Here is a 19,480-nt window from a genome sequence, read left to right as displayed (position 1 = left end):
CCTTTGGTCTCATGGAAGGTTCAATCTTACATTCATAAGGTAAGTACACGAAATATACATTAATAACAATAAATTATTCAGAAATAAATCATTTGGTTTAAGAAGCAACATTGCAATAATCCAGTTGCTATAACATGTTATTTTTAATTGGTTCAACATTCTATAAACGAAAAAAAAATTAAAAATCCATACATCCACACGCATAAATTCCATCCACGGGCGAAATTTACATAGTTATACTTATATAATACTATAATAATGACGATTTGATTTAGTCTTGGGTCTAAGAACTTTGTGCATCAAATTAATTTACGTATGCTACATATTATTTTTATGTACTAGTTATTTTCTCTTTGAAAAGAATAACATAAAAATAAATGTTTTAATCAGTGTCTTCTGTATCAAATAATTTTGTGGGCCGTTGATGATGTCACAAAAACATATAATTACTTGATGGTGTTTTGTATAATTTTATGATTTTTAATTATTGAAATAAAATTCTCATTCTAATATAATAAATCATTTTATTTAAAAAGAATACGTAATTATCATGTGACTTATACGATAAGAATCGAACAAAGATATGTTAAATTGAAGGGGAATGTATTCTCAAATGAAAATAGTCATTAATATTTCCTGCCTTGATTCTGATAATATTTCCTGCCTTGATTCTGATTCTGATTTCTACCAAACAGGTCACCAATATTTTTTATTTTATTTGGAAGGCATCTCCTAGGGGCCAATGGGTCCCAAAAGTTGGGAACCTCTCATGTAACCTGCCTATGTATACGAGATTCTCATATTGTCAGACACTATTTTTATATTGACAAAATGTTGTGTGAAATTATTTTATTATTGAATATAGAAGGCACTGATTCTGAGCAACTACAAAAAAAGCAAAACAAATAAAAGACGTTGACAATATCTAAAAATAAAACATAATTAAAATATATTTATATTTAACACCTTTTAAAATACTATGTGCTCTGGGGTGAATATACATAAGTATAATATTCTATTTAAACTTAATGGTTTTAAGTACAGAATCACGTCTGTAGTAACGAAATTATACCTCGGTTCATCGACCAGATCTTTTGCTAATCCTAAAATCACAAACTAAGGACTATCGCACCAGAATTTGATGAACTCCACAACACTAATGTACTCTGCAAAATGATATTATTATAATAATTACCTAAACATTGAGATTACGGAGACTATTTTAAATCGACTAAAGTCATCTGACACATATTTTCGACACCGAATATCTATAGTTATTATTTTTCACATTCTATAGAAATTTAAATACGTCAGTTTTCCGATCCAAGTATCGCTATTAACATTACGAGAAAATTAAGTATTCAAAATCATTTATGACACTACAAACTGGTAACTTCATTTGGTTTTCTGAGATTAAAGTATTTTTTGCCATTCGGGAACCTGCTTTTGGAAGAATAAGCACTGGTATAATAATAAGTTTGTTCTTATGGCTGCTTTTGGAAACAGGTCCCGTGACTTCAATTTGTTAAATGACTAGAGAAATTATGACACCCAATTATCGGTTTAATACTTAGGAAATTTTAATGTATTAAAAGAGATCCTGTTGTAGATTCTTATGCCCATACCTGAAAAATAAACAACAAAAATTATATCAGACTGACTTCGAAAGGGGCCATAGAAAAAGTGTCATGAATGGAATGCATTAGGCAGGTTTATATTATTATATACATAGAGAACTTACTCTGAGAGTGAAATCCCAACTGCCGGTGGAAAGGGCCGTTCCATCCGGAGAGACTTGCAGACAAGAGACACGATTCTCGTGTCCATACAGGAGACACACACGCGCACATTTCAGAGTGTCCCATACATTCACAGTGTAGTCATTGTAACCAGCAAACAACAGGCGACCTGAAAAATCATCCGAGTCATCAAACAATGCTTTGTATTCACCTGACTTCTATACTTGATTTTAGAATACACAATAGCTAATTTGAAATTAAAATTCTTCTAAGAATGTAAAGTAATGATTGAACTGCAAAACATTAAAACACATAACATGCGGATAGTTGAAAAAATAGAGATTGTGAAATTATAACATTCTTATGTCTCATCTAAGATAGCAAACTGCTTAGCTCTATCGGCGGAGCACCAAATGTGGTATCCAAAAGTCCCGTATTCGAGTCGTGGAATTTTCAGTGTTTTCCTGTGACATAATTATTTCATATTAAATTAGTGCTAAACATATAAAGACGCACCGCTCACTGAGAAGTCCACTGAATTTACTCCAAAGATGATGCTCTCCTTACTGTACTCCGCCACTTCCTTGTCCGCTCTCAAATCGAATAGTCGACACTAAAAGCGCATAAAATTATTATCACCTATAATTAAAATGTAACTTTGTTTTAAAATCACTATAAATATTTTATTATAATGTCTACCGGTTTCAAAGCTAACCGCTTCTTTATCAAAACTGATTAATACTAGTTTTAATCAGTCTTGATAAAGAAGCGGTTAGCTTCGAAACCGGTAGACATTCTAATTAAGTTATAATAAAATATTTATAGTGATTTCAAAACAAAGTTACATTTTAATTATAAAATGGAAAATCACAAAGTTAATGCTTCAAATATAAATTATATTATTATCACCTGTTGCAACACTATCAAATAATAATTTGAAGAAAAAAAATATCAATTCATTTACTGTACTTAAATTACAAAAGCTATCTAGCTTTAGCTTTCTGCTGATAGCCCAACAACAAAAGTGTATAGCCCTGAGATATTAAATGATGGATGTAAAATTTCTATCTGTTTTCACATTGTGTACTCACGGTACTATCATCAGATCCAGTAGCTACGGCATCTCCACTAGGATGGAACTTGACACTGTTGACATCGGACTGATGACCCTCAAATGATTGTACTACTTGTCCAGTTCTCATATCCCAAATCAGTACCATTTTATCGCAACTCTGAAACGATTTTCCAAAATATTTTAACTAAGCATCAAACAAAAAAAATTCTTACCTTTGAAATTGTATCAGCTTCATCAACTTCAAACCCTTATCTACACCCAATGGTGCATAGGGCACTGCATCATATAAACGTAGTGTTATCTTGATCTTTGACACATGAAGGAAAGGTGATCAGGTACCAGTCCAGGGTAATATTGAATAAATAATACAGTGAAAAAATCACTCATATTTATTTGACCCCCCTGGGAATCGAACCCGGGACCTTCAGAACGGTAGCCGAGCATGCTGACCATTACACTACAGAGGCGGACACACTTTATCAATATGGAGTATCAGCACTATATAAATAAAAATCCTATGTTTTTATATTCATATATAGTAAAGTCTGTCAAAAAAGAGTAGAAAATTATTGAGGGCGCTGGTATAGTTATTATAGCAACACTTAAAAAAAGGTATTAATTTCTTAAATTCACATATACAACTACTTGGACAAAAATGGAGATAAAAATGAATATAAGACCATTTTGCAGTGAATGATTGTTTTAACGTATTAAATGGAGTTTTATGTTTCTGTGATTATGGGATCTCAAGTAATTAATATGAAGCAAAACAGTATTTACTGATAAACGATTTGGATGAAATAAGCACAAATCTCACATTAATTCAAGTTCACAATATCGCTCACTCCTTTCAACAACGTCATATATAAAAAATCGTCAATTTTCAGTTCTGCATGTTTTCGGAATGCCCAGAAAATGTACTATATCCCAGCAAAAGTGGCATATTTTTAGCTTAATATTTACCCGCTACAGGGCAGAAAGTGTTGTTTTTGCATTTTGAAGAAAAGGTATTGTTTAATTATTTTTTTAAATATACTAAATATTTTTCTAATGGAGAAAAAACGTTCAGGTTTTACCTAAAAGGATCTGTTGCACAGTAAAAAGTTTAATTAGTGGCTTGATATTTATTTTTAATACATTTTGTTATATTTTTAAACTTCAAAAAAAATCTCCTGAAAAATTCAGTTTTTTGATATTTGACATTGTTGAAAGGAGTGAGCGATATGTACATAGTTAGGAAAAAAGAGAAATGAGGATAGATATACCCCTGATACAAAAGTGTTGCCAGTTTCGGATGGAGCGAGGTCGATCGCCATAACATCGGCTGCGTGGGCGTGGAAACTCTGCAGCAGCTGACCCGACTCCACATCCCACAGGGCGCATGTGGAGTCCCCACTACCAGTAAGGATCTAAGAATAAAATACATATTTCAAATCAAATAGACAACAACTTTTTGAAAACATTAGATTTTATAATAGTAAAAATAAAAAAATAATTCTTAATTTACTATGGCAAATATCCTTTTTCATTAATTGATTCGGCAGTCACTTTGTGGTAAAATCTATCCATTTTTAATTAATGTTTTACTTATTAAATACCACTATTTCTTAAAATCTACTGTGACACGTGTTTCGATGCATTTCGCATCATTTTCAATGTTTGAAAATGATGCGGAATGCATCGAAACACGTCGGCTGTCCAAACTCAAAACACAGTAAGGGACATTTTTTTTGTAGTAGGTTTTTTTGCATTTTTGGACTAAGTAGATTCTACTTAGTCCAAAAATGCAAAAAAAAAATGTCCCTTACTGTGTTTTAAGTTTGGACAGCCGACGTGTCACAGTAGATTTTAAGAAATAGTGGTATTTACTAAGTAAAACATTAATTAAAAATGGAAATATGAAAATGATGCGGAATGCATCGAAACACGTGTCACAGTAGATTTTAAGAAATAGTGGTATTTACTAGGTAAAACATTAATTAAAAATGGAAATATCCTTGTTAAATTTATCAATCTCCACCTGAAAGATGATGTGTATGTAAAATATATAAAAATAGTAAAATTGTATAAACCTGTTGATCTGAATTTGGGAATGTGCAACACGACATGTAGCTGGTGTGTGTCCCAACAGTTCGTTTCTTTGCCGAGACATCTTCTTCTAATGACAGTGGATACACTGTTACTTTATTGTCAAGACCTCTGGAAAGGAACAATCAAACTGAGTTAACATTAACACCTTCACATAATCCTTATTTAGGTTGATTTTTTAGAGGTATACAAATTCTAATTTCCCGCAGTAAATTTATGGTGGCACCCGCCGTGTGGCACGTTGCGCCATCTTGTTGAAACCACAACTCTGTCACATCAATGCCATTCAACTGAGGTATGAAGAAGTCCAATGATTCCACCTGCCCATAAAGCACACCAAACAGTGACTTTTAATGGACTTTTAACGGGTAAGGGAGTCTCGACAAAGGCTTCTAGGTTTTTTCTCCACTCCAAATTCGCCAATTCTGCTTATTGGCATAGGTATTTAACCAAAAATGTGACTAATCGGTGAACAAAATTTTGGATTGATAAAGAGGATCAAGCTGAATATTGTTTTCGGGCCATTCGCCGAACCTACGACGCGCATAATGGTCATTCAATCTATCCATGGTGAAATGTCAAAACGTACTGACTACAAATCGACTATCAAATTGACAGTTGGTAGTAACAATGCTGCCAGTTTAAAAACCAAACCTTAAAAAAAAAAACCCCTATATAAACAATGTAGGTACTTCAAATACCTTTCACCTTGCAATAACATTGCGAGGCAAGCATTTGTTACAAAAAAAAAGTGTTTTGATTAATATTAATAAAAACTTAAAACTAAGTATGGATTACAAAAAACCTCACCCGCATGCTACAAGGTTTCCAGAAGGAGCATATGCACATGCCATCACCCAAGTTGTAGGCATAGTGACAGCATGCTCCTTGTTTGTAGTGAAAGCATCCCAAATTATCATTTTACCATCCTGTAAAAAAAATGTTGTATGTATACATACTTGAAGTTTTTTTGCAATTTCAATGCAAGATGTGACTCAAAGTTTCCAATCACTCATCATCCCTAATCCTTTTTGACTGTGACTGCCAATCAACACAAAAAAATAAAGCCACTTGAGATCTACCCAAGCTTCTTTCCCAAACCGTCAGAATATTTTGAATTTTTAAGTAGATAGTGTTTTAGTATTAATCAGTCTTAATAAAGAAGCGGTTAGCTTCGAAACCGGTAGACATTATAATTAAGTTATAATAAAATATTTATAGTGATTTTAAAACAAATTTACATTTTAATTATAAAATGGAAAATACCAAATTTAGTGCTTCAAATATAAATTATATTAAAAAAAATAAACATTGTCTTATCTCCATAAATCTTCAAGAACCAGACATCTCCAAAATTAAACTAAATCAACTTTAAACCCTAATCAGATGAGACATTATGAATTGTCTGCACATTATACTGCGTCGCGTCATCTATTATCTAGTTTATAGATTTGGCGTTTAGTTTGTAAAACTCCATTTTAATTTATGTATTAAATGTTTAATCAAACACTGATTTTTAGAGTCTACTAAGTTGGATTTTATTTTTTAAAAAACACATTTAAAACAATTTTGTGGCAATTGTTTCGTCTGGTTATGGCATTTTCAGACGAATGAAACATTCATTTGAAAATTACATAATTAGGCGAAACAATTGTCACAAAATTGATTTGTGTGCGTTTTTTATACAATAAAATACAACTTAATACACTAAAAAATCAGTATTTGATTTAACATGTCATACATCAATCTATTATCTAGGATATATGTATATAAATGACACACAATATGCAGAAAAATGTTACAACTCACTATTTAGAAAAGTTGTCAAAAAAAAAATATGCGTGTTGAACATTTTCCTGCTGGGTTCAATATGGAAAAGAAAATGAAATCTTAAGTAGGTAAAAGAGAATAGATCACTCAAGGATAGAGATCACTCAAGGTTGCCCGACATACGGTACACTCGTACAATATAGTGTGAGTTAAACATTGCTAATGTGTACAAGTCTTTTGAGAGTGAATCTGATATTCCTCCCAAGTGGGATGACCGTGTGAGATGTGAGGTGTAAAAGTATGAGGATTAAAGATTACCTGGGAAGATGACACCATATGCCTTTTGTCTGGAGACCAATCTGAGCAGAGAACTTTTGCTTGATGACCTTTCAAAACTCTTCTCGGTTTAATGTTCATATAGTTTATGACTTCCAATCTTTCCGCTACAGTAGCCACTGAAATATTTACATTATTTTTAAAACTGGAAAGGATAAAGTAAAAAATATATTCAAATGAAATAAACCTTTGCATTTAGTACTTACATGTTACATCATTTAATTTGAGTCTTTCATCTTCTAGTTTAACTTTCAAGGCTTCGGCTTCCTTCAAAAGAGATTCCACCGTGTCTCCTGGACTGTTTACAATAACTGCTGTATCGGCAGCCATTTTTTTTTAATTGAGTTGTGCTAAAATCTAAAACAAAAATATAATGTCATTTATTTTTAGATCATATTTCGCTAACTCCTTTCAACAACATCATATATCAAAAATTGTCAATTTTCAGTTGTACATATTTTCGGAATGCCCAGAAAATGTACTATATCCCAGCAAAAGCGGCATATTTTTAACTTAATACTTACCCGCTACAGGGCAGAAAGTGTTGTTTTATGCATTTTGAAGAAAAGTTATTGTTTAATTCTTTTTTTTTTAATATACAAAATATTTTTCAAATGGAGAAAAAAACTAAAAATATCGCTCCACAGTAAAAAGTTCAATAAGTGGCTGGATATTTATTTTCAATATATTTTAAAATATTCTTAAACTTTAAAAACGATCTCCTGAAAAATCAAGTTTCTTGATATATGACGTTGTTGAACGGAGTGAGCAATATGTAATATATTACAAAACAATGTCATGTTATTTTGCACAGATACTATACAAAATATATATTTGCCTACATAAAGAACAGTGAGCATCAATTATAATTCAAGGTTTGCATAAAATCTCATAACAGTAACAGAAAATATTTTCATTGCATTCATAAATTACTACTTAACTTGTGAGATAAACACAATTAAAATTACATTTACACATAAACCATACTTGAACTACATTGCCACAAAGTCTATCAAAATCGTTTAGGCGTGCGGTAAAGTAGTACGCAGTAATAGGAGCGAAGCAATTCACTGTTTTAGTTAGTATTAGTAATATGCGAGTTTGACAATGCAGGTGAAGATCATGAGCACCAATAAATGCAGACATTTGCGACCGCCTGGTGTCACATCCAAGCATAATATATCAATAAATACTAATAAATAAATGAACAGTTTTTTTTTAAAACACATGATTTATTAAAATATTGTTATTAAATTATTCAAAATAATTGTCATGTCAATTAAAGGGAATTTAAACCCAAAAGTTTTAACCTTCTTTTCAATAATAAGAAATAAACTACAATACATGTATTAAATTTGCCCAATGAAAACATAACACAATATTCAAAAAGTCAATTACCACTAATCATAACCGAAATATAGTGAAATTTCACAAAACATCAAAGGCAAAAATATTTCGAAAATAGTTATTGGCAAACCCTGTCGAATATTTATGACAAAGCATCCAGTCTACAAATTACGAACGAATTTACCTGAATAATTAGATTAAATTAGATATTTATATAATGTGACTTATACATTTACCTCCAAACTTTATTTTAGTGACAAGTAAAAACCAAAACATTCAATCAATACTATTTTTCGTGAACTATCTGACAGATAAATTGACAATAGACAAAGCTCGTGATTATCAAGTGCGGTACACACTTCGCCAAAATATTATAGTTTTGATGTCCCAGTTAATTTTTAATCGTTGATTAATCTATTAGTAGAAAAGCGTGAAGCACTTTTTTACTTTTATTTTATCAGTTACAACTCGTTGCAATCGTTTTGTTTTTTTTTAATCCTCATCTGCACCCAATGGTGCATAGGGCACTGCATCATATAAATGCAGTGTTATCTTGATAATGACCACATGAAGGAAAGGTTATCAGCCCTCCACTTCAGGTATTAGTCCAGGGTAATATTGAATAAATATAAGATTGAAAAAAACACTTTTATTTGTTTAACCCCCCCCCCTGGAAATTGAACCCGGGACCTCCAGTGCGGTAGCCAAGCATGCTGACCATTACACTACAGAGTGTGATAAAACTACATTGCTTTTTCTTTCTTTAGTTGTGAGTAAGAATAATGATTGCATTGAATTAAAAATTATGTGTATTATACCGTTCTCTGAGAAAAGTTTTTTCTATGTTATGTTAATACTTACTGGATTAAAAAAGGGAAATATTTACAATTTGGAATTAAAAAAGGCTTTCCTCAGAACTAATATGACTGTAAAAGTTAGAACGCACTTACCTTTGTAGGTAGGTACTTGGGTTTTTGTGGGTTGGCTTGGTTTTGTTTACCAGCATTTCATTTTCTCTATTTTCTTTGTCTTTGGAAGCTTTATCTATGCAGAAAATTTGAAATTGTTCGGGAAAGAGTTTAGTCAAATTACATATGCAAGTAGTAAGATTATGAATTTAGTGTGTCCTTGTATATATGTATTTGGATAGCGGAAAAACTACGAATAAACTCATCATATTTTCACATACTTCCCCAGTGTTGGAAAAATGGATTTTCCTCTTCATGTTGAAGTAGTTCAACATTTTACTTCTACTACGTCAAGAGAAAAGATCGTTGAAATTGTAAGTCATTTTCTGAAAAACATTGTTTCTGTTACACCAGGAACAACGTTGGTAAAACACGATTTTGACGATTTTCCAGATGTCCAACATCATGTGCAAGTTATTCATTTTTGCGACAATAATCAAAGGAAAGAAAGCCTGGACATGAAAACGACTGAAATTAGATATCATGTTTATAAATTGAATACTGTTAAATGTAGCACAGACTCAATGGAAGGGGATGAAAACAATGGTGAAGATTTACCCGCTTTTAACAGCTGGCAGTTGCCTTCTCAAGATTTTATCGGATTATGGGAAAACCTTATCTATGACACCACAGTGAAGGAAGACGCTTTAAACTTTGTGGAAACTACACTTCTGTTTTCCGATAAGCGTATCAATGCTAATATTATCAATTGGAATAGGGTAATGTTGTTTCATGGTCCACCCGGTACTGGTAAAACTAGTTTGTGCAAAGCATTGGCGCAGAAACTATCTATACGCCTCAGCAACCGGTATGTAAGAGGGCTGCTTATAGAAATTAACAGTCACAGTTTGTTTTCAAAATGGTTCTCAGAAAGTGGAAAACTTGTGTTGAAGTTGTTTAAAAAGATCAGAGAATATTTGGAATGTCCAGAATACCTGGTATGCGTATTGATTGACGAAGTGGAATCTCTCACTCATGCCAGAACTGCGGCATTTTCTGGTTCCGAACCTTCAGACTCCATTCGAGTGGTCAACGCTATCCTGACACAACTCGACCAAATCCGCGAGTACCCGAATGTGATTATACTGACCACTTCCAACATGACGGGAGCTATCGACTTGGCGTTTGTGGATAGAGCAGATATTAAGCAGTATGTCGGGCCTCCTTCCTCCGTCGCAATATACCAGATCTACCTTTCTTGTATTAACGAGCTCATGAGAGCCGGGATCATTAGGCCGATGGAACAAATATTCTCCTACAAAATCTTGGAAACATGCCATTTCCAGCCGAATCCATCCACCCGTCAGAGTTTGGAGCTATTGGAATTAGCGAAGTACAGTGCGGGACTGAGCGGCCGAAGCCTCCGCAAGTTGCCTTTCCTGGCGCATGCTCTGTTTGTCAGCTCCGCTACCGTGGATCTAGATATCTTTTTGAAGGCCATGAAGGAAGCTATTAAGAAACATTTGGCCGACAGTGATGTTTTTGTGCAAGACATTAAAAAAATTAATATAAACGAAACTTAGTTTCTTTATTGTGATTGTTTACATATAGTATTAAGAGAATTCCAGCTATATTAACATTATTTTTTATTTATTAATTTCACTACCTACCCATACCTCAGAGGAACAAAATACACACTTTCTGATTATACATTGTGATATGTTATAAAAAGTAATTCATTATTATATTATTTATTTCATTAATTTTAAGTATTTTTATTTGTGTAACATAAATTCAAATAAATAATTGAATGAATAGTCAAACTATCGTACATTTATTAATTATATATATGTATTTCTTATTTTTGTAAGTTAATCCTAAAAAAAACATTAATTTATAGCTCTTTTAATTCAATAAATAACAACTTTTTTTATTTTCAGTAATTATTATGTATTATGATTTCATGCCTCTATGCTGTTTCCTAAATATACCTTGATTCATTCAAAAAGTAAAAGTGTGGAATATGCACACTTTTCTGACATTTTAAAAATTCACAAGGACCCTATAAAGCACAACCGCTAACGGTAGACTGAAAAAAAAGTTAGAAGAAACCCTCCTTTACATGATACAAAGACACCATTAAGAATATCGGTTAACACGGTTGGTGAAAAATATATGCCACAGTCTACATAAAAATATGACATCAATTATGCATCAACCTTATACATAGAAACCCAAAGAGTCCGCAACACTAAGTAAGGGATCACAATCTGACTAAATAAATAACAATGCATTAGTTAATAGATAAGAGGGGTCCATACATGTAATAAAACACCAAAAATAATTTAAAAATATATATAATTATGTTAGTGATTCACAATATGAAGTCAAATAATATAGTAAGTCAAATTGAATAAGCGTAAATTGATTTTTACACGTGTTAATCTTCTGCGATATCAATTTTAATACTATTGGTCTACGACCCACAACACATTCACTCCCGACTTTCCGAGGTTCACACGACCGAGCATGCTGTGATGCTTCACAGCCACAGTATGAAGGAACAACAAAAGGGTGTGGATTAGATTGTTTCGACCCTGAAAATAAATCATTTTAATTGAAAATTCAGTACACATTAAAAGAAGCTCTTCTCTGCAGAGATTATTACAAGTGCCAGCACAAAGTGAAACATGGCAAGAGTTAGTACCTGTATAAGAAAGAATTTAAGGGTGGTGACTGACCAGAGCATTTCGTCGTAACATCGCTCGCGACGAGCATCCGAAAGTGTGGATGGAGCGCTCGGCTCGCTGTATTGACTGCCTCAATGCTCGCATCGTAACGTGTTTCGTTGTGACGAAATGGCTCCGGTCAGTCGCCACCCTAACATTTTTAGTAACAATTTTGCAATTTGAATTTGAAAAAAAAAATATCTTCCACAATTTTCATTTTTCATAAATAAAACTTCATCTTTAAAAAAAATATTTTTAGCCTTACGATGGTTGAAGAACTGGGTTTTCATTCTATTTTTTTTATTATTATTTATTTTTCTTTTTTGCCTTGTACTATTATAGCTTTGCTGTACTCTGCATAAGTTACATATAAATTCTAACACCAGATCAGGTTTATAAGAAAAATAATAATAATATCATCGGTATAAAGACAAAGAATATTTTTATTTAATATTCACCTTAGGCACTTCTCTGGTCTCTTCTCCAATAATAAGTACATAGTGCGGGGGATTGATGGAAGTTTGGTATATTATCAGAGAATCCGGAGTTTTCTGCGGTTTGTCGGGAACTTTACAGAAATGTTGGGTGGTGAAAGGAAGACCCTCGGGATAACTACTTTGCGTCACAGGTAAAAGCTGCGTATCCAAATAGGTAGCAAAGAAATGCATTATGATCTGGAGACAGTAAAAAATTATTCAATTAAAATCATTGTTCACTTTGTGTAATATGTACCACTTGATCTGGTTTAAGTGGTACGACCCAAAATACTAATACAGAAAGTGTTTATTATCATACTACAAAGGTAATAATGCTTTTAAAATACTAAATATGTTTACATATATAGCTTATACTTGTGCAAAATACGTATGTAAATATTGGGTAATATAAAAAAAAAAACTGATGTCATTAAACACTTCTGTATACATTCTGCACTCCAACATATCAGGAATATGTATTTAAAAATTTTCAAGACTCCTCGTCTACCTTATTTTTTTTTCCATGAAATAGGAAGAAAAAATTATTATAGTAAAGCATTCTCACAATGGGAAGATGAAAATCCCACTCAAGTACTGCGATAAAATACTTACTGCGGAATCAGTAGGCAAAGTTTCATCCCAACTCTTACCGTGCAGATTACCCCCGCCATTCCATTTAAAATCACTCATACAACCTCCGGATGAAAGTTCTATAAAAAAAAATATACGCATTACACTGTAGCCATTGTCAATAAGTAGAATTAACCCTTAGAGTGCGAACCGTCGAAAGATCGACTCTCTATTAATGCGTATAAAGTGCGGAGCGTCGGAATACCGACTATTGCGCAATTTGATTTAGGTATCGACCTGTACGAACGCGTTTTAGCGCGCGAATGTATAACGTTTTTAATAAGTTAATAACATTTATAAATAACCATTTAAAATTATTTTGCTGCGAATTAAACATTGATTTTTGTATTTTTTATATATAATACGTGAAAATAAGCTCTGCACTATAAGGGTTAAACAACAAACATTTTACATTAACTTTTTTTTTTTAAAACACCCACCTTTGATTCTTTGCACTAAATATTCCTGATTGTTGGATAATTCCATAAATGGCACTAGAATAGAAAGAGTTGGCACGTGATGCATTATTTGCATAGTTTGTGCTGTTTTCTTCAGCCTGTCTAGTCCAACATGCCCTATCCTAATATCTGTCAATCCGAGTTTTAGTAGAGAAACATCTATTTCTTTGATTTCTTTCACAACCCGCTCCAATATTGTTGTTGATATCCACTGAAATATAATTGATGACGTAAATACTTTTTTAATAACTTCACAACTGAGAAAATATTTAATAATCAGCACTGCCTTTTTAATAAATAAAATATTCTAATAAGTTTGTGATTTTTTGGAAGTTTGTAATATTGAATAAAAGCAGGGGTGAGTTTTTTGTGAACTCAACTATATCTAGGGAGTAAATTTTGTTTAAAATTTGATTCATGAAGTTGGTATGGTTAATAATTCTGTTTTTTTTTAAACTATACAAAGATGTCGATAAAAGTCATATTTTAGGTTGGGGAAAAAGTAATTTTGTATTTTTCGCTTATTTCAATGCTTTATAAAGTGTTACAATCATCCGATTTAAGTCAAATATGACAAAGTGCAATACTGTCAAAGAAACGTTTGTAGTATGTATACACTCACACTTTTCCAACGCCGTATTGTATAATCCGATGCGACTAATAATGATCGAGATCTACTTAGTTAAAAAAAAGAGCGCAAAATACGAAATTAATTTTTCTCCACTTAATATGTATATATTTTTTAATCCGACAGTTATTTTTTAAGATTTCAGTTCAGACAAACTGTCCATATCCTCCAACAAATCAAATGGTGGGTGGATAATTGAAATAACCTAGTTTGGTTGAACAATAACAGGTCACACTGCTTTCGCAACACTAACACGACGACGAACATCCAGTCTGACAATGTCATAAATGTGATGAAACCTATCAATGGATCAATTTATTAGTCCGTCATTTAACTCATCTTATTTAAAAAGCAACAAATATTTAACATAGCTTCAATGATAATAAAATATTAATTTTGATTCGAGCATCTGGGACTCAACAATTCAGAAACAATTCATTCAACATTCAGAAAACATTTTTTATAAAACAAATACCTTTCTTAAATTAGCATTCCACTGAGTTAAGTGCAAAGGATCAACTTGTAAATGCATCCATATCAATGAGGAGACCTGTGGAGATTTCGGAGAGCCTTCTTCATTTGGTCCTAGTGTGTGGGGAATTTCTGCAAGATGAAAAAATTACTATACTAATTATAAACATATGTTTTTACTTGTAGCTTCATGTATATATATATATATATATAGCACGGTCACTTACCACTATTGAGAGGTGCTAATTGGTATTGCGATTTCTTGAACATCGGAGATAGTTCATTAGTAGCCCTCGTGGAAGGGTGATTCCAGAACACACTCCTTTCCTGAGGGCTGTTCTCGGCACTATTCGTAATTGCCGCATTCTTTTCATTCTCTTCAACACTTCTGATAAATTATGAAATATCAAATGAATTTACATCATTTTATTAATTGATTCGGCAGTCACTTTGTGGTATAATCTATCCATTTTTAATTAAAGTTTTACTTATTAAATACCACTATTTCTTAAAATCTACTGTGACACAAGTTTCGATGCATTCCGATCATTTTCAAATACCGTTGTGAAATGATTTCATGAATTGATTTGGCGGTCATTTGGTCATTTCGCAAAAAGTAGTGGTATTTACCAAGTAAAATTTTAGTAATTATTTATTCAATTAGCTAGCGTTTATTTTGTAGAACTCTGGAAATGTATGTTTTTGCTTGGCAAATCTCTCTTTAATAAAATTAATGATTTCAAAATTTGATAAAGAAATTAAGAAATTTTTGTTAAATAAATATTGTTGGGTGTCAGTCAAATGGCATTTACATTTTTTATCTTTAATTTTCACTTTGTTAGAAATATAAATTTATGTAAATTCATTTTTAATTAAAATTTTACTTAGTAAATACCACTATTTTTTTAAATCTACTGACACATGTTTTGATGTATTCCGCATCATCAACACCGTATTGTTTGAAAAATGATGCGGAATGCATCGAAACACGTGACACAATAGATTTGAATAAATAGTGGTACATATTTACTAAGTAAAAATTAAATTTAAAAAGGTTAAACCATTTGTATTCACCTTAAATACTGATGCAGGCTTTGTTCATCTACAATGGAATCGTTGATTTCGCTAAAGCTAAGATGCTGAGGCTGAAAGTTGGGCATGGAGGGTGACCCCCGCGTGTAGACCCAGGAAGGAGAGGAGGCGGTCTGGTTGGCGCTCTCGTTCACCGTACTGTTGGACAGCCAGCTGCGGGCGGACAAGTTGAACGGGGCCGGCGGAGAGCTCTCCACCATACTGGGCCTCGACTCCACGGGAGGTAGGATTTTATACGAAGTGTCTGTTGAAAGTAAATATACAATGGTATTTATTGTAACTGCAGACAGTTGGTAGAATTCCATATTGAATTGTTGGGTAATATAACCAAAATAAAACAAGGTTTGTTGGACTGAATTCTACATTTATTTATGTATATGTTGATACGTGACGCGTTTCGTCTTCTTAGGACATTATCAAACACTCTTAAACTGTGTTTGATAATGTCATAACAAGACGAAACGCATCACGTATTAACATATACATAAATAAATGTAGAATTCAATCCAACAAACTTTGTTTTATTTTGGATATATTACCCAACAATTCAATATACAAAGGTATTACAAACAAATAATAAATCTTCAAAGCTCACAAAATGATCTGGGAAATGTAAGAAGTATCAAAAATCCAAGACTACACAGATAATTAAGTAAAAGTTTAGAGATATTAAGTAAGTAAGTAATTATACAGAAATACGCCTCCGTGGTGTAATGGATAGGGTGTTTAGCTACCGTGCTGGAGGTCCCAGGTTCAATTACCAAGGGGGGGGTCAAATAAATAAATATAATCGAACCCGAGACCTCCAGCATGGTAGCTAAACACGCTAACCATTATTACACCACGGAGGCAGATATTAGCAACATTACAAAAATAATTTAATTTCATACAAAAAACAGTCAAAAATTCCTCATCAAATATTATTATTTTTTTTACACAATCTTTTGCATTCTAATGAATGTACCAACTTTTCAAAACAGAATTGAAAGTTTACATAGTACGTTTTGCTACTAAGAAAACTATGTTATGTGAAATTTTAAATGTATTTATTCAACTTTTAATAGAGATTTATAAGGACAAGTAAAAAGCTTTATCTCCCAATTTACGTAAACGCATCTTCTCCGGCACGGGAATATCCACTTGGATTTACGTTTTTAAAAAGCGCGGGAGGGATGAGTGGGCACTCGGATTACAGAGGTGTTCGAATTAGCGGGGGTTCGAATAATAGAGGTTCTGCTGTATTTACGCAACACCAGCAGAGTGGATTGCCAACATACTTGATAACCTCTTTGGCTTGTTCAAAATAATGAAAAATAAAAATAACTTCATTAATTGATTCGGCAGTCATTTTGTGGTAAAATCTATCCATTTTTAATTAGTGTTTTACTTAGTAAATACCTTTTTTTTATTAAAATTTACTGTGACAGGTGTTTCGATGCATTCCGCATCATTTTCACGGTATTTGAAAATGATGCGGAATGCACCGAAACACGTGTCACTGTAGATTTCAATAAAAAGAAGAAAAAGGGTATTTACTAAGTAAAACATTGATTAAAACAAAAATAATTGCTAAAAGAGTAAAAACATACCATGATCTTGGAATCCGAGAAGTTTCTTTTGTCCGGGTGTGATAAGAACCGGGGTGGTGAGGAAAGTGTGGTACAAGTAGCGGATGCAGTGGTATAAAGTATTAAGCCCGAGTACAAATGTCAGCAAATATTCTATGTAATGCCACACAGTTGTGTAGTAAGGGCACTTGTAATTGCTGGAAAGATAAAACATCGGAAAATATCCTCATTCGGTCAAAAGCACAAAAACAGAAGTTGTCGGAACCTTAACCTTTCCAGGAGTACAGTAATTGATGTCCAATTCTCTCTTCTTCTGTGGGGAGTGGGTTTTTTTACATTAAATATGTATTTTTTTTAAATAAAATCTTTTTATTATATAGATAGTAATATGTTAAAATAATTTAAATAAAATATAAAGCTCACCATCTCTAGGTTTTATTTTATGACAAAGTTAAATACAAATATCCACAGATGTCATTACTAGACAAATTACATCATACTAACTGACAAATAGACTTCGACGTTCATTAACGTCGATACTCCTTTGAGGAAAATTTGCACCGACATTCATTTACATCCATACTCCCGGAAAGATTAAGAGGTACATTTTATGGGTGTGTCGATTCCTCATTCAAATCTCTGGATTTCTCCACTTATATTTTCATTTTGACATCTCAACATAGATGAAGAAGAATATAAGTGTCATTCACCATTCTACCCATGTCATGGGTAGAATGGTGAATGTTACATGTGTGTAAAGTGATCCTTTAACCAGCCTATGACAGGTCATAAGCCCTGTAGATTCCCGGACTTCCGTATTCTTTTTCATCTATGTTGAGCTCTAGAGGTTAAGCTTAGGCTTGCCCTTACAGAAAATAAGTTTTAAAAAAAGGATGTTTTGAATCTCAGAAATATCTTTTAGATTTTTTTTAAGCTTAGGTTCTTCCGACATTGGATGAGACAAAGATGGCCGCCATCGAAATAATCGTGAAAAGGGGATGCCACAATTTCACCCCTCGCTTCAAAGACATCCTAGGTTTTACTGAAGGTTCTCTCTCAGCTGTCACAAATTGAAACGTAAAAATACAGCAAAAAATTAACGGAACTCTTATATTTGTCCCACCCGATGGCGGATGAACTAATGCTTATATAGAAATAAATATACTTACAGATCGTAAATAAGAATTGCAAATAACACCGCGTTTATTGATCCCCATTTCAATGATGATTTCTTTTTGTGTGATAAATATTTCAAATCTAAGGTTTTGGAAAGAACGGACGGTTGTTTTGTTAGTACCCTAAAATATTTAATATGAAAATTATATTATTGCAAGCATGAATACTTGAAGATTGTAAAGTACGATTTTTTGTTTAACATCAAAAAATGTACAAGCATTTTCCATGTATGATGACATATAGCAGGAATATCTAAATATCAATTAATCACAAATAATCATAATAATAAATTACGTACATCTTATTTACAAAAAATTGTAAAGATCGCAATGTAAATTGTGTTTTAAAAGAAACTATAAATTGAATAAACTAACTATCATTGTAAATTATTATGACCGGTAACCGCCAGAAATGTAACCAGTTTTTCTTTCATATTATTTATCTATGGTATATTTGACAGTTCCCACATGTTCCCAAAGGATGTTACCATAAGCATTACTGAATAGTATCTATCTTTTTTCAAATAACGGGGTCATTTGTATACTTTAAAAATAATAAATTTATGATATTTGACCATTCCATAGTAAAGTGGTTAGCGCGTTAGGCTATCGTACTTAAGGTCCCGAGTTCGATTCCCAAAGAGCTAGAATAAATATGAGTGATTTTCCACTGTTATATTTTAACCATAGTCCGCCTCCATAGTACGCTCGGCTACCATTCTGGAGGTCCCGGGTTCGATTCCCAGGGGGGTTGAATAAATATAATTGATTTTTTCACCCTAATATTTATTCAATATACAGACTGGTACCTGAAGTAGAGTGCTGATCACCTTTCCTTCATGTGTTAACGATCAAGATAACACTGCGTTTATATGCAGTGCCCTACGCACCATTGGGGTGCGGATAAGGGTTTGAAGAAGAAGAAGATATTTCTAATATTTATTTGATATTACCCCGGGCTGGTCACCTAAAGCGCGAGACTGCCTTCAC

General features: G+C 32.7%; 3 protein-coding genes across 3 annotated transcripts; 1 reads left to right on the top strand and 2 right to left on the bottom strand.

Annotated features, from left to right (window-relative positions):
• Positions 1-705: 705 nt before the first annotated feature.
• Gbeta5 (guanine nucleotide-binding protein subunit beta-5) lies at positions 706-8,661 on the bottom strand. The gene is made up of 10 exons (XM_088263216.1): positions 8,592-8,661; positions 7,215-7,365; positions 6,991-7,127; positions 5,713-5,831; positions 4,887-5,013; positions 4,080-4,223; positions 2,831-2,971; positions 2,256-2,352; positions 1,742-1,908; positions 706-1,625 (listed from the first exon to the last, which is right to left on the bottom strand). Exons 2-10 carry the CDS (start codon positions 7,336-7,338, stop codon positions 1,614-1,616), a joined length of 1,068 nt encoding a protein of 355 aa, XP_088119342.1. The 5' UTR covers positions 7,339-7,365; positions 8,592-8,661; the 3' UTR covers positions 706-1,613.
• Positions 8,662-9,412: 751 nt separating this feature from the next.
• On the top strand, positions 9,413-11,193 carry LOC148307558 (pachytene checkpoint protein 2 homolog). Its single transcript, XM_088263234.1, has 2 exons — positions 9,413-9,637; positions 9,717-11,193. The coding sequence occupies exon 2, from the start codon at positions 9,782-9,784 to the stop codon at positions 10,844-10,846; it is 1,065 nt and encodes a 354-aa protein (XP_088119360.1). The 5' UTR covers positions 9,413-9,637; positions 9,717-9,781; the 3' UTR covers positions 10,847-11,193.
• Positions 11,194-11,604: 411 nt separating this feature from the next.
• Positions 11,605-18,957, bottom strand: LOC148307557 (transmembrane protein 209). Its single transcript, XM_088263217.1, has 10 exons — positions 18,790-18,957; positions 18,485-18,613; positions 17,337-17,512; positions 15,730-15,991; positions 14,883-15,043; positions 14,660-14,787; positions 13,539-13,767; positions 13,081-13,178; positions 12,451-12,666; positions 11,605-11,860 (listed from the first exon to the last, which is right to left on the bottom strand). Coding segments are annotated over exons 1-10 (1,530 nt in total). The 5' UTR covers positions 18,792-18,957; the 3' UTR covers positions 11,605-11,731.
• Positions 18,958-19,480: the final 523 nt, after the last annotated feature.

The sequence above is a fragment of the Brachycentrus maculatus genome, unplaced genomic scaffold, assembly GCF_059751285.1.
Source record: "Brachycentrus maculatus isolate JH-2025_06_01 unplaced genomic scaffold, ASM5975128v1 h1tg000197l, whole genome shotgun sequence".
Taxonomy (NCBI): Eukaryota; Metazoa; Arthropoda; class Insecta; order Trichoptera; family Brachycentridae; genus Brachycentrus; species Brachycentrus maculatus.
This window is presented reverse-complemented; position numbering and strand designations above follow the sequence as displayed.

Bases quoted from the DNA above. Each gene is read 5' to 3' on its own strand.
- Gbeta5 (XM_088263216.1), bottom strand. From the start codon at position 7,338: ATGGCTGCCGATACAGCAGTTATTGTAAACAGTCCAGGAGACACGGTG. The intron at 5,014-5,712 runs GTGAGGTTTTTT...GTTCCTTTCCAG, and splicing joins GGAAACCTTGTAGCATGCGG to AGGTCTTGACAATAAAGTAA. The intron at 1,909-2,255 runs GTGCGTCTTTAT...ATGATTTTTCAG, and splicing joins AGTGGACTTCTCAGTGAGCG to GTCGCCTGTTGTTTGCTGGT.
- LOC148307558 (XM_088263234.1), top strand. From the start codon at position 9,782: ATGAAAACGACTGAAATTAGATATCATGTTTATAAATTGAATACTGTT.
- LOC148307557 (XM_088263217.1), bottom strand. The intron at 17,513-18,484 runs GTAAGTATATTT...TTATCTTTCCAG, and splicing joins GCAATTCTTATTTACGATCT to CAATTACAAGTGCCCTTACT. The intron at 15,992-17,336 runs GTATGTTTTTAC...TACTTTCAACAG, and splicing joins TCTCGGATTCCAAGATCATG to ACACTTCGTATAAAATCCTA.